Genomic DNA, 13,261 nt, shown 5'->3' with positions numbered 1-13,261 from the left:
TGCTGCTCTTATTTCCTGCTAGAGCTGGAGGTAGAAAACTCACCAAAATGTTTTTCTTGTTTAACTGTTGTGGTTAACATGCTTTCCCACCTCACTGCTATGAGATCCACCTCCACACCAGATACCTCTGTGTTGTTTAACCCCAGCCACCAGCCCAATCTGTCTCTCACTCTTCCAACAGTGGGACTAGGGAGAGAATTGGAAGGGTAAAAATTCACATGTTGGGATAATAATAGTTTCACAGGGGAAGCAAAAGCTGCTTACACAAGCAATGCAAAATGAGGAATGAATTCATGAATGAATTCCCTGCTTGCCATGGTTGGGCAGGTGTTCAGCCATTCCCAGCAGAGCAGGGTCTCATCACACGTTACAGTGACTTGGGAGGACAAATGCCATCACTCCAAATGTCAACTCTTCCTTTCCACCCCCCCGCACTTGATACACTGAACATGATGTCACATGGTCTGGAACATCCCTGAGCTCAGCTGGGATCATCTGTCCTGGCCGGGTCTCCCAGCATGAGGAGCAGCAAAGGTCTTGGCTCTGTTCACTCCCTGCTCAGTAAGAACAAAAACATCTCTGTATCATCACCCCTGAGTTCAGCACAAATCCAAAACACAGCTCCACACCAGTCCCGGAATGGAAATGAACTTTACCCCAGCCCAAACAAGCACAACTCTGCTTCGGAGAGCAACACTTCAGGTGCAGTGATGGTGTTCTATTATGTATTTGACTACCTGACAAACAATTGAAAGTTCAGGCAGGTATTGCTGATCTGCTGAAAAACAGAACCACTAGAGGTATCACTACTGGCATATTAAAGATTTTGGGTATATCTACACAAGTTGCAAGTACAGTGGTGGCTGCAATGCACATGCCACTGGCCCAAATTGCAACATTTTTTGTGTCATTCTAGGTTTCTTGTGGTCACTGCCATTTTTATTTCTCTCCCTCTCCTTCTAAGTTGACATACAAGATAGCCTGAGTAGTTTTCACTGCCTAGCAATAAACAGATGCCATTCGGTGGGGATAAATCAGTACCGCAAGGAGTGAAAAAGACTAGATCGTTTTAAATCCTGTCAGTAGCTCCGTGGCTGCAGCTGCACAGACACACAGCCCTGCTCAGGGAGAAACAAAATGATGCTGAACTGATTTCTGCCACAGAATGCAGCTTACTAATGCTTATTACCTATAAACTGGGGCAAGTCAGTATTCCGCTCCAGAAATCAGACTCTGGTTTCTGTGTCTGCACACAAGCATGACAGAAAATAACTAGATTTGTTAATTACAAGGCTAGTAAGAAATCACTTTGACTAAATTAGGGTCTTTTCATGTAAATGCAATGAAAATGGAAATCGCCAGGAAACAGAAATGAGCTCCATGTACATGGGTCAATTCTCAAGGAGCAAATGAGATACTGGTTGCACAAAAAGGAAGAGACATTGATAAAAGGAACTTATTCTGTGAATACGGTACTGATAAAAGGCAAATCAATAAAAATAATAACTGGCTATTCATAGCAAGCTGAAATTATTCTGGAAAAACTTCAAGTGTTTGCTATGTTGAGTGGCATAAACCTTTTCCCCAGAATTATTCTACAGTTTCTATTATTTCCTGAAATTAGTTCTTAGTAGGCAAGAACAAGTTCAAGAGCACCTGTGAAAGTTGCACATCTTCAAACTGCTTTACCTAACTTCACCACACAGTGTGCAAAACTTACAGCCTTTAAGAGTTCTTTTCACCTTTTCACAGAAACAGAGTTTCTCTTCACCTGCACGCTACATGGAAAAGACAGAAATGGTTCAAGGAAAATTCAGCCAAAAATTCACAAACTAGTACACTTAACCTCAATCTCCAGAGGGGGTTGGGAAAACAGAGGTTGCAGAAAAGATGAGAACAACAAACCTTAACAGTGTCTCATCAAGAACAGTGCCAAGTTAGTGCACCTTAGCTTCAGAGTGACAAAAAAGCTCTCCAGTTCCTTGAAGGGAGCCTGTCTGAAAGACAGAGAGACTGTTCACAGGGTATGTGGAGGACAAGGGAAAATGGCTTCATACTGGAATAGATTCAGATTAGATATAAGGAAGAAATTCTCCCTTGTGAAGGTGGTGAAGCCCTGGCACAGGTTGCCCAGAGAAGCTGTGGCTGCCCTACTCCTGTGGAAGTGTCCAAGGCCAGGCTGGATGGAGCTTCGAGAAACCTGGGATAGTGGAAGGTGTCCCTACACACGACTGAGCTTTAAGGTCCCCTCCAACCCCAACCACCCTGATTACATGAATTTCCTTCAGATCCCTTGAGCTAGGTAGTTTGGTGAACAAACAAAAAGCATATATCATGTATCTTGGAGTTAGCAGATCTTCGAAAATGTTTCACTTGAGTAGTTCGCGAGCAAACTAGCTTTGCTGAAAATACTGTGGGATTGGTGTAACACTGGATACAGATCTTTAAGGAGGCAAAGTTAGCAATGGCCTTCCAAATGGATGTAAAGATGCATTAAAACGTTTCTGCTGAGCTCCGACAGGACCTGGTGTACATTGATACCCCCAGTAACTGATGAATAGATGGCATCAGCGTGGGAAAGACCACATGGGGAACCGCCCGTACACGTTGGTAGCGCTAAATATTCTTGATGAGCTTCAGAAATATTCAATAGGAAAAAAAAAAAAAAGAGAAAAAACAATGTATCAGGGTAAGTTACTGACTCGTGCACGACGTGTGCAGGGAAGCCGCATACACGCAGGAAGGGCTCTGAGGGAGGCCACAACCGATCTCAAACCGTGCATGGAGCAAGACTATCAGTATTTTGACCAAAAAAAGGCAAACAAAAGGCACGGCACGCACCTCGCAGAGCCGAGCGGCGGGGCTGAAGGAGGAGAGCGACCCGTGAGGCGCCGCGGCCGCCCCGCCCCGCGCTGACGGCGGCCGGGAGCGCCCAAACCGCGCGCTGGGGGCTCTCCCGCCTCTGCCGTTCTGGGCGGCCGCGCCGGGAGCTCTGTGCCCGGCTATGGAGCTGTGGCAGGTGCCGCTGAGCTTCTCCCGCCTCCGCATGTTTCCTTTCTTCGACCTGGCGCATTATGTCGCCTCCATCCTGGCGCTGAAGGAGCAGCGGGGTGAGCGGGGTGAGACGGGACGGGGCGGACACCCTACACCCTCATCCCAATCCCTGTGTTGCCCCGTGTTCCCCCGACCCTGTGTCCTGCGGGGTGCCCAGCCCCGGCAGGGTGCCCAGCCCCGGCAGGGTGAGGATGGGGCCCCGAGGGGACCCGCCGTCCCCGTTACCACATGGCCGTGCAAATGGGATTGTCTGCCGCCTGCATTAGCCCGTCTGTCCGTAAGCGGTGTCTCACTGCCCGCAAAAGACACCTACCCAAGCTTTTCTCGCTTTCCAGAACTTAAGAGGCGCTGGCGAAATCAAGAGTTTTGTTGGAAACCTTTTCATTTTTTACTCAGTTATTTATTTGTTTGTTTCAGTGTTGAAGTCTCAGGAGTAGAAGGGCTGAGGCCCTCGAAGTTAAGTTCATGGGTTTAGAGAAGGCGTGTGTGACAGGCCAGTATCTCTGCGCAGAATTGCATCTGAGAGGAGAAATACTAGACTTTATAGCCTTCACACACCCTGTTTGTGAAGGCGATTCTGCCTTGTAGGAAACAGCTCAGGACTCTCATGAGGAGGTCCTGTGGTATTGGCTTGTCAATGTTGTACCTCATAGATTGTAAAGTAAAGTATTGTAAAATTTAGCAAAGCTTCCCACTTCCACTAACAAAACAACCTTTTGTATGAGAGCACATCATGGCATTTCAGTGTCTGCATGCTCTCTTCCAGAAAATCTTTTGCACTTTAACCACAAGCAGCCTGTGTTTTTGGTTTTTTTTGGTTGGTTGTGTTTTTTTTTTTTTTTTTTTTTTTTTTTTTTTTTGTGGTTTTTTTTTGTTTGGTTTTTTTTTGTTGTTGTTTTTGTTTTTATTTTTATTTTTGGTTTTTTTTTCCCTTTTTTTTTTCTGTCACAAATGTAGACACTGGCTTTGTTTCAATGTTTAGAATTAAGCTACTTGTAGCATTTGTTTAGACATGTTTTCAGTGACGGTACATCCCAGCTGACAACTGTGTAGGAAACTGAGCTGGCTTTTGGGATTATAGTGCAAGTTTGGGAGCTGCTGCTTGCCTCAGATTTCTAGGGCTCTGTACTGTTTGTTTAGTGAGCACTTGTTCTTTGGTCTCTTCCTAAATGTTCCAAGGTGAATTTTGACGTTCTGCTGAAGAAATGCACTTAACAGACTGTGAAGACTGGTATAAAGTGCTTATGTATTCTAGAATTTTGACCAAACTTTGTTAATGCTGCTAGAATTTTTAATGGGTGCTGGCTGCGGCATTGTGTAATATGTCTGTTCCATTTAGAAAGGGACTTTCTGGCATTATCATGCAATACCTTTAAACTTTCCTCTGGAACTGTCACACCTAAAGAACAGGATGAGAGGCCTCTTTGCTTTGCATTGGCGTAGTTTTAGTGAGACAACCCTTACGGAAAGTAAAATTGCTGTCAGAAGTCTGGTCAGATCCATCTCCTTTTTTTTTTTTTCTTCTCAGCTTAATAGCTGGTAGTTCAGAACTCCTGAGTATTTTCTAATACATGGAATTAATAACTGTAATCCAGGTGACTACCTGATCACGTGTTTCTCACTTCCCAAGTAGCTTGAACTGAGTATTAAATTATAACTGAAATAGCAGTTACTATGAACACTCAGTGTGGATATATTATTGTTGATTAATGCTGTCTAGGCTTTATGTTCTTTTTGGAAACTTACAACAGTAGCTATATTTGACAGGGAAATAACAGGATAGCCTTGAGTGCCTGGTGATGTAAGAAGTATGTAGTCAAGTTACTGCCACATTTATTATATCCCAGATTACTGTCTCATTAAAATACCAACCCACCCCCTCTGCTTAAAATCAGATTCAGTGTGGGCATTTGGCTCATGGATGGTTGCACACTAACTGATACTTTTCCAATCCTCCTAGCCAGGCTTTCTTGCTCACTTGTGCCTGGCAAATTACAGCAGTGACAACCAACTTGTTGCTTTCTGCATGTTTTGAAAGAAGAGTTCTTGATTAGTGCTTTTAGGATGGCTTAGGAGTTGCTTACTTGTAACTCCAGCCAGTTGTAGAACTGGCAATTTTCTTTTTTTTGGGACGGGGAACAGCAAAAGATGTTGATGGCTGAGGATGCGTCTCTTTCACTTTATTCCTGACATTTTTCTGTGATGTGTTTAAGGTGATTTGAAGAAAAATAATTTCTTCAGTATAGTTTTGCTCTGTTAAGTCTGACTCTATAAATCCTTTGTCTTAACTAATGATATAGTATATGATTGAATGGGGTACAAGAAAAAACTTGTACAAATCCTCCTGCTTTGCTCACAAGATGTGCGTGTAATATGCATTATTGCCTATTTGGAACATGCTGAAAGTTTTATATGAGATAAAATCCTACATATAGAAATAGTTAGTTGGTAAGGGTTTGTTTATTTGGGTGTTTTTGTTTGGTTTGTTTTTTGTTTTGTGTTGTTTGTTTTTTACTTGGTTTGATTTTTGTGGTTTTTTTTTTTTTTTTTTTTTTTTTAATGTTACTATTGTTCTGGAACAATATTTTAAACTCTATTCAAAATTATTCCTTGTATTTTGAAACCTTTTCTTAACGTTCTGAAGTGTACATCTTCAGGGCTGGTGGCCTTCTGGCAGATTCACCATTGCAGGGTTATGTGATGCCTCATTAATTTTAGAGCATGCATCAGAGGACAAATATAAATGACCACTTTGTATAAAACATGTGACCTATTTAAAGCTGAATTTGTCTTCTGAAAGGCTACATCCCAGTCATAATTTAGCTAGTAATGCTAAGATGATCTTTAAATTAGCATCAACGTTTTTTGCCTTACTGCCTTTTGTATTGGGTGTATTCCTTATTAGAAAGCAGGTATGAATTGCTAAAAACTGGCATTTGAGCCATTTCTAGCGCTGACCAATGTAAAAATCTTGAAGTGCAGTAGAGTTTCCAGTTTCTTGACCTTTTACTTGTAAAATGAAGAAATTTGGCTGCATTCTTGTGGAGTTTACTGGTAGAGGGTAATCTGGATGTGCCCTCAAAACTGAAAACCATTTGCTGCTAGGTGTGGGGAAAAGGAGGTGTGAAGAAGCTGGTGATTGTCAGAAGGCAGAAGAATGGATTTGAAGAGAGAACAGATACCTAATTTTAAACCTACTCCAAAATAGTAAATACAAGCCATTAATATTTTGCAAGTGTCTTACTTGGAGCACCAGGTACTGCAATTTGAAAAATAAATCACAAAATAGTTATAAATAAAAGAGATGCTGTTTTATATTCAGGTATTCTGTAATGCTTAGGAGTGCTCATTTTTATAAATTGGCTGTTTCATGGGCATTTAGATAGTGCTGCAATACTTGATATCTATGCCAGCACTAAAACTGGAACCGTCTTGTTATTATAATTAACGAACTGTATTGAGAGTGCTGTAGGCTTTTTAAAATGTTTAAGCCTCACATCTTGGGTAGAGAAGCCACAGAAATGCCGTATAAACCAAAGCTTCTACTCTGAATTGGGAACAGATGTCAAATTTCATTTTGGGGCAGACAGTAGTGCTTTTGTGAACTTCAGCCTTTGGACTATGGAAAATTAAACTCGTTCAGAGCTCAGAACCAGTATAAAGGGGAAGCTTTGGCAAAACTGAACTTTTAAAGTGAAAGGAAACAGTCAAAACAACTATTTGAGGATTTTTCTAGCTTTGGTAAAATGTTGTTTTCCTCTGAAAATGGTTAATACTTACCATTACCTCCAGTATAATCTTTTAATATTAAATATTATTTTAGCATAGTTCACTTGCATTTTAAGAGGATAATTCATTTTAAAGATAAAACTGCCAACCTTTTAATAATGAGAGACATTTACATTTATTGTTACAGTTCAAGGTAACCTTTTTTCCTCTCTTCAAAAGTGCAGGTGAAAACGATTTGATAGTTATCTTGGATGCTCTTTTCATTTTGGCCAGCAATCACAGCAAGGTATTAAGGGAAGAAGGGAGAACAGTTACCTTGAATTCTTGGAACATTAAAAATCAGAAATGGAATTCCTAGAATAACCCTCCAAATGTTAGCAATCCTGTTTAGATAAGCTACTTAGGTGTTTTTAATACAAATTTGAAAGCGCGTCCCTGTGTCAGGCTGTTAACATGACCTCGTTGCCATGTTCTAAAAGCTTTTTCTTCTTGGTACCCAAATATAACAAACTAATGCACAAAAGATGTTCTGAGAACACTTTGTCAGCCTTTCACTTCAATTTAGGAGGTGTAAGTTAAAGTCACTGTACCCTGAGGTTTGTATTTCTGGAAAATTTTCCTGTGAGAGTTTGCTGATTGCTGGAGGACTTTTCATTACCTAAAGGAACTAAATTGAAAAATACTGAGCTTTAAAGCATGATGTTATTTTCCAGTTTTCATTTCTGTTTATGCATGTTTTTTTTGACACAGGAGTTGTTGAAGTGTCGGTCCGAAGTCCATTGGCCTGCTGGTTTAGTGCAATGCTTTATTGCTTTGGGGGTTCAGTTTTGTCTTCATTGATGCTTGGCGAACCTCCAGTAGCATTTCTGGCAAAGACCATAAATATTCTACTGGCATCTTCAGTCTGGTAAGCAGCCACAATTGAGTAAGATGAGTGATATCGGCTCTAAGGAAACCATATGTTGTAAATGATACTAAACCATCAAGGTTCCATGTAAATCAGAATTTTTACTTAAAAGTGATGTGGATTTGGATGCTGTCTCTTCATCCAGAGGGTCACAGCATCTGTTCTCTGGAATAGAGAGCAACTCTTAGAGCCTGTTGTGTAACAAAATTCTCTGTTGCTAGATTAGACTTGCCTTAGGTTTTTATAGTATTCCTGGTCAAACAGCTGAAAACATTACTTCAATAGAGTTAATTCAGTTGCTGATTTGTTGAACATAGGTATGTCATAGATGTAGTCAAGTTTTTCAAAAGTAGCTCTTGAAGACCAGAACCTGGTTGATGTAAAAATTTTAGACTTTCCAGTAACTGATGTTCCAAGACACATCTTTCTTCCAGTTCCTGCTACCAGACACATTTTTTTTTCTGTATTTCATTCCTTCCCAAATGTGTGGGTGTTTTAGTGGAAGACAGTAGTGAGCTGAATTGTATGATTGAATTAAATATGAGGCAATTTGGCCTGCTTTACTGTTAAAACAAAATCTGGGGTTATTTTCATATAAATGTGGCTTTCCAGTGGAGTTCATTTGTTCCAGAAAGTGATCTTTGAAGAAAACTTCAAACTTAACAAAAATTATGAGCAGCAGGGGGGTTTTGAATTTAGAAAGCTCAGTCACAATATTTGCATAATCTGGCCTGCCTAAAATCCTCACTAGCCTCACTAGTCTCACTAGCCCCTGAAGTTTTACAATTGCAATTTCATTAAAGCAAGTGTTTCTATCTGCCTGGGCATATGTATTAGTATTAGTTTTATGGTCTTTGTGTTGCAATAGAAGATGACATATTTAATTTAGACACGTGGGTGAAATTAATAATATGTATTAATTAGTGAATTATTAACAGAGCTTACAGAAACTGTGTGGTTCTGTTAGTCTCATGTGAGCAGACTGATTGCTTGTTTCATCAAGTGATACAAGCTAGGAGTACACTTGAAGAGAACAGGATTTCTGTTTAACTCACTGTGGTCAAACGTGATTTGCTGTGCACAAATTAAACAAGGTTTTCACAAGGTTTTTTTATTCACTTTGAATGTTATGAAACGTTTTAAGCTTCCAGCTTTACAAAGTTCCGTCTTCCTGAGCGTAATGACCTTAATTCCTGGTCCCAGATCATGCGAAATGAAATTTCCCCAGCCACACTTGGAACTGGAAAGTGAGTGGAGTTGTGCTGAGCTTGAGGAATGCTCCTAAATAGTCTGTAGGACAGCGGCCTCTACTGTTAGCAGAGATTAAAGCAGGAATGCCGTGGTGGGCGTTCACTGCCAGCCTCAGTCCTGTCAACGGTGCTTCAGGGTCCTAAACCCACATCCTGCAGATGTAAGTTAATTCTGATGTGAGGTGTCTGGTGAGTAGGTGGCTTAAATGGCTTTTTGCAGTAGCCTCTAAAATACATCCTCTCTCTACACCTTAGGCTTCATATCATCTGAAGCCCGGTTGCTTGCAGAGGCATCTGACTTTGCAATAACAAATAAAGGGAAAGGTCTCAGAAATTCTTCCTAGGAGGGATTGAGATCAAAAACCTTAGAGCAAAGGGGCAGTGTCTTTTTCTTTTTTTTTTTTTAAGAAAATAAAAAGCTATCCTTCTTTTCAAACACTTTCTCTGTTCTTATGCAATTACACTCTTACTCCCATGCTGAAATAATCTACTTAAGATAACTTAATCAAGGTACTTAATCTTGATTGGGTTTTTGTGAATGTCAGTAAGAATGGAATTTTGTTTATTATTGAAGAGATACAATAAAACACTACATAATCTAATATTTAAAAATTTACTGTCACTTAGAATTTAACTGTTAGCCATCTTTACTTGGTTTTAAAAGCAAGTTTATCAAAGATTATTTGAGTAGTGTTCTTTCAGTGCTTTGAATAAAGAAATGTGCTTGTAATTGGCAAACTAGAAAAACTTTAATTGGTGAATACTAAGATGTTGAATGTGTTTGAAAATAGCCGTGCATTCCATCTAACATGACACTAACTAGTGGAGGCATTCTTGCTGAAGTTATATAATTCCAGGTACTTACAATCTGGAAGCACAGAGTCAGCATTTAATTTACCACCATCTTGTAATCTAATAAAAATAAATTCCCCTCCCCCCCAAAAAAACCAAACCAAAACAAAACCCTCTACACTGAACAAAACCAAAAATAACTCACAAAATAAACTCAAACCACACAAAGTGGATCAAGTACCAGTTTAATAACTTGAATTATAAAAAATGTGATATATAAGGTATAGAACAATTGGAAAAATGTAAAGCTGTTTCACATGGATTTTAATGGATTCTTCCCTGGGACAGTGAGGTATAGTGTTTGGTTTTGGTGGAAAAGCTCAGACGTGCTCAGAAACTTTTCAAATTTGTTCCACGTTGTGTATCACAAGACTCTTGAGTTGTCAGTATTATATCAGGCATTGCTAGTCATATTCCAAAGATATCTTTAAAGATTATGGAAAGATAATTCCTTACCAAAAAGGTGGCTAATTTTTTTTCTGATGGTTTTCAGGTATCTGGTGTTTTACTGCCCAGAAGACATAGTCTACCGCTGCTTTTCTTTTCTGCCTCTTCGTCTTCTGGTGGCAGGAATGAAAGAAGTGACAAGGACTTGGAAGATCACAGATGGCATTGCACATGCAGACTTTCTCTACAAAGATGCCTGGCTTATCATGGTAGCCGTGGGCTGGGCCAGAGGTAACATGCATAGCATCTTATTCTGAGGGTGTGGGGTTTTTTGGAGTGCTGTTTAAATGTCTAGCCCTTCAGCAAAACTGCAGCACCATGCCTGCTGTGCTGGGCACGATGGTCCTGATGCAGTCTAATGTCCCTTCAAGGAAAAAGCCTGTGCTGCAGATTTTCTGCCTGAATTAAGGGTGACATTAAAGGGCTTTGAGGGAAGTTCCATTTAGGTCTTACAAGAACTTGTAGGATGGGCAGTTGATGACAATAAAGAAGTAAATCTTCTGTGTAGCTGTTGCTGAACTTTCCAACAGCATTATTGCCTCAGAGCTCTGTCCTTGTATGAGACTGAAGAAGAGAACTGGTTGTTTTAGGTTTTTGGATTGTAACCATTACTTGGTTTTGAACATGGGAATGACTCTTCTTGCTTGCCTGCCATTTGGAACTCTGGAAGCCACCTTCCTGACGGCTGTATTTGCAGCCGCACCATCAGTGTCACTTCAGAAAGCAGTTGTGCAGTTCGTGTTCCTGCTTGATTCTGTGCTGCTGTGGAAAGCAACACGTGTGAATATGATGATTGCATCAGATCATATGCTGTCCCGTACAGGCAGACCTGAGGTTCTTGCTGAGTATCTCAGCCTCTGAGGTTTTGTTGCCGTTTGAGTCTTGTTTGCATGAAATGTTGGATTAAGTCTTTTTAAGTCTGGGCTTTGGTGCCACATTTAGCACCTGGTGTCATGAGTTTTTGTGGGAGCAATGGTAGTGGTAGCAGTCAGTGGAAACTTGCCATAAATCTCTTCAATTTCAGGTGCTGGTGGTGGCCTAATTTCCAACTTTGAGCAGCTGGTGAGGGGAGTGTGGAAACCTGAAACTAATGAGCTCCTACAGATGTCCTAGTAAGTTTTTCTTTTAAACTGCAACAAGTTGGCTGTTGTTTTGCAATCTTCTTGTGTTGATGCTTACTTTCAGTCGTTGAGGCCAAAACAAAAGCATTAGGACGTATTTGTATTCTGTTTTGGTGTGTATCCTTTGAAAGATGGGACAATAGTCCTTGGGACTTTTAGAAAATGTTTTAATCATTTATGTTCACAGCCTGAGAGCTGCAAATGGAAAGAAAAGTCAACAAAACTTCTCAGAAAGTAGTGAAGACCTAGTGGGGAGTTGCTAGAAAGCAGTATTGTCTCAGTTTGTCTTACAGGGACATGGTCTTCTATCCAAAATGAAAGTCAGTGGTACTAGAAATACACAAGTGAGTTTTGGTGTATGTTCTGAGCATCACTAACATGGCTTCCTTTGAACACTGTCATTCTTACTTCTGCTGCCAGTGCTATTTTCCTCCAAAGACATCAATTATTTGAGAAAGTACAAATTGGTTATTCAGTATGGCAGAAGTGACCTGCAAGATGGGAAAAGTTACTTCTCTTGCAGAAGCAAAGAATGAGGAATATTACCTGCCTCCTGGTTTTCTCTGTAAAATGAGAATTGAAGCAGGCTGGAAAGCCACAAGCTATTATTGTAAGTCAAGATAAGGTCACTGTGATAATTTCCTAAAATTCTTTTGATCTTTCCCAGGTTACAGTCAGGTCTTTAAAAATAATAATTTTATTTTTTAAAAAACCTTCTTGCTTTTCAGCAGCTACTCCTAGACACAGAATAACAGGAGAGACATTTGTAGCCTTTTCTTTGGCAATATTTCAGCTTCTTGTGGATTGTGTTAGTTGTAGGCTTTTTCTGAAATTCTAAGTATTTAGAATTTCTCTTTTTCTTGTCAGTGCCTAAATGGCAGTCTTGAAAGTAAACTTCCAGAAGAAAAGATGACTGTCAAAAAAGCCACTCTGGACACAGATAAAACTGTCTTTACAGGTGCAACACCAGAGCAATGCTTACTGATTAGCATCACTTGCATACATTGTCCTACTTCACTGTGGGTATGGCTCAAAGTAACCCAAAAAGATTTTAAAAGTTTTGTTTGTGTGTAAGTCTTAAGAGCATTAAATTGAGCTAAGGTACAGAGTTAAATGCATCAAACATCCTGTAAATGGATGAGATGCCTGTGTACACAGGGTTGCTTTTTGGGCTTCCTGAGCAGGAAGTTAATGCAGTTTTTCGGTTACTGAGAAGACAGTGAAGAGCAGATCTACAGTAGATGCTCTGTGATAACAGGAATGTAACCTGTGCACGTCACATGCAGACTAAGAAATGCACAGAACTGTGGATAACTGACCAGAGATTTCTTGCTTTCTGGCTGCATACCTGGGAAGAGATTTAGTACCACAAAAAGATTGCTTTAAACTGGAAACAGATCAGCACAGCTGTGTTGGCAAAACCTGGTAACACAGGCCTGTCTCCAGTTAGGTCTAAGTTGATAAAGCCTCAGAGCTGCTGAAGTGCTACATTGGACCAAGACTTGGACTTTGTTAATCTTCAACACCTTAAGCAACTCTTTGGAGTAATAACTCCTGGAATATAGTATAGGAACTTGTTTTTATGTCTAGTCTAAGTATTGTGAGCTCTGTAATTTAACTCTTCAATAAGATATATTAGGAGAGGAAGAAGAGAATCAAGCTGACATATAAAGTCTGAATAGAAGCATTGATTTGAGAATTTAAAATTCAAATAGAAGTTTGCTGGGTGTGCAAGTAGTGCTGGACTTGATGTATGGACAGAAAGCATGGTTATAGTATATAACGTGAAAATCTTAATTTAGTTATAGCTGGATTTTGGATTTTACCATTGTTACTACAAGTTTTCATTAATTCTATTCAGGAACAATTCTTTTGCACACCAAGAACATGTGTTGCTTTCC

The 13,261-nt window shown here is 40.1% G+C and overlaps 1 protein-coding gene across 5 annotated transcripts in view; it reads left to right on the top strand.

Annotated features, from left to right (window-relative positions):
• The first annotated feature begins 2,868 nt into the window (after positions 1 to 2,868).
• The window catches only part of TMEM38B (transmembrane protein 38B), a 30,431-nt gene continuing 20,038 nt past the window's right edge, over positions 2,869 to 13,261 (top strand). For 2 of the 5 annotated variants that reach the window (XM_063422129.1, XM_063422128.1), the window contains exons 1-4: positions 2,870 to 3,119; positions 7,534 to 7,690; positions 10,286 to 10,470; positions 11,264 to 11,351. In XM_063422129.1, the coding sequence (XP_063278199.1) occupies positions 3,005 to 3,119; positions 7,534 to 7,690; positions 10,286 to 10,470; positions 11,264 to 11,351 (545 nt within the window). In that variant the 5' untranslated portion in view covers positions 2,870 to 3,004. Of the gene's footprint in view, positions 3,120 to 7,533; positions 7,691 to 10,285; positions 10,471 to 11,263; positions 11,352 to 13,261 lie in introns of all 5 variants that reach the window. The other 3 variants (XM_063422127.1, XM_063422130.1, XM_063422126.1) reach the window with 2 other exon arrangements.

This window comes from Prinia subflava, chromosome Z (genome assembly GCF_021018805.1).
Source record: "Prinia subflava isolate CZ2003 ecotype Zambia chromosome Z, Cam_Psub_1.2, whole genome shotgun sequence".
Taxonomy (NCBI): domain Eukaryota; kingdom Metazoa; phylum Chordata; class Aves; order Passeriformes; family Cisticolidae; genus Prinia; species Prinia subflava.
The sequence above is the reverse complement of the archived record's forward strand: the minus strand, read 5'-3'. Positions and strand labels throughout refer to the sequence as shown.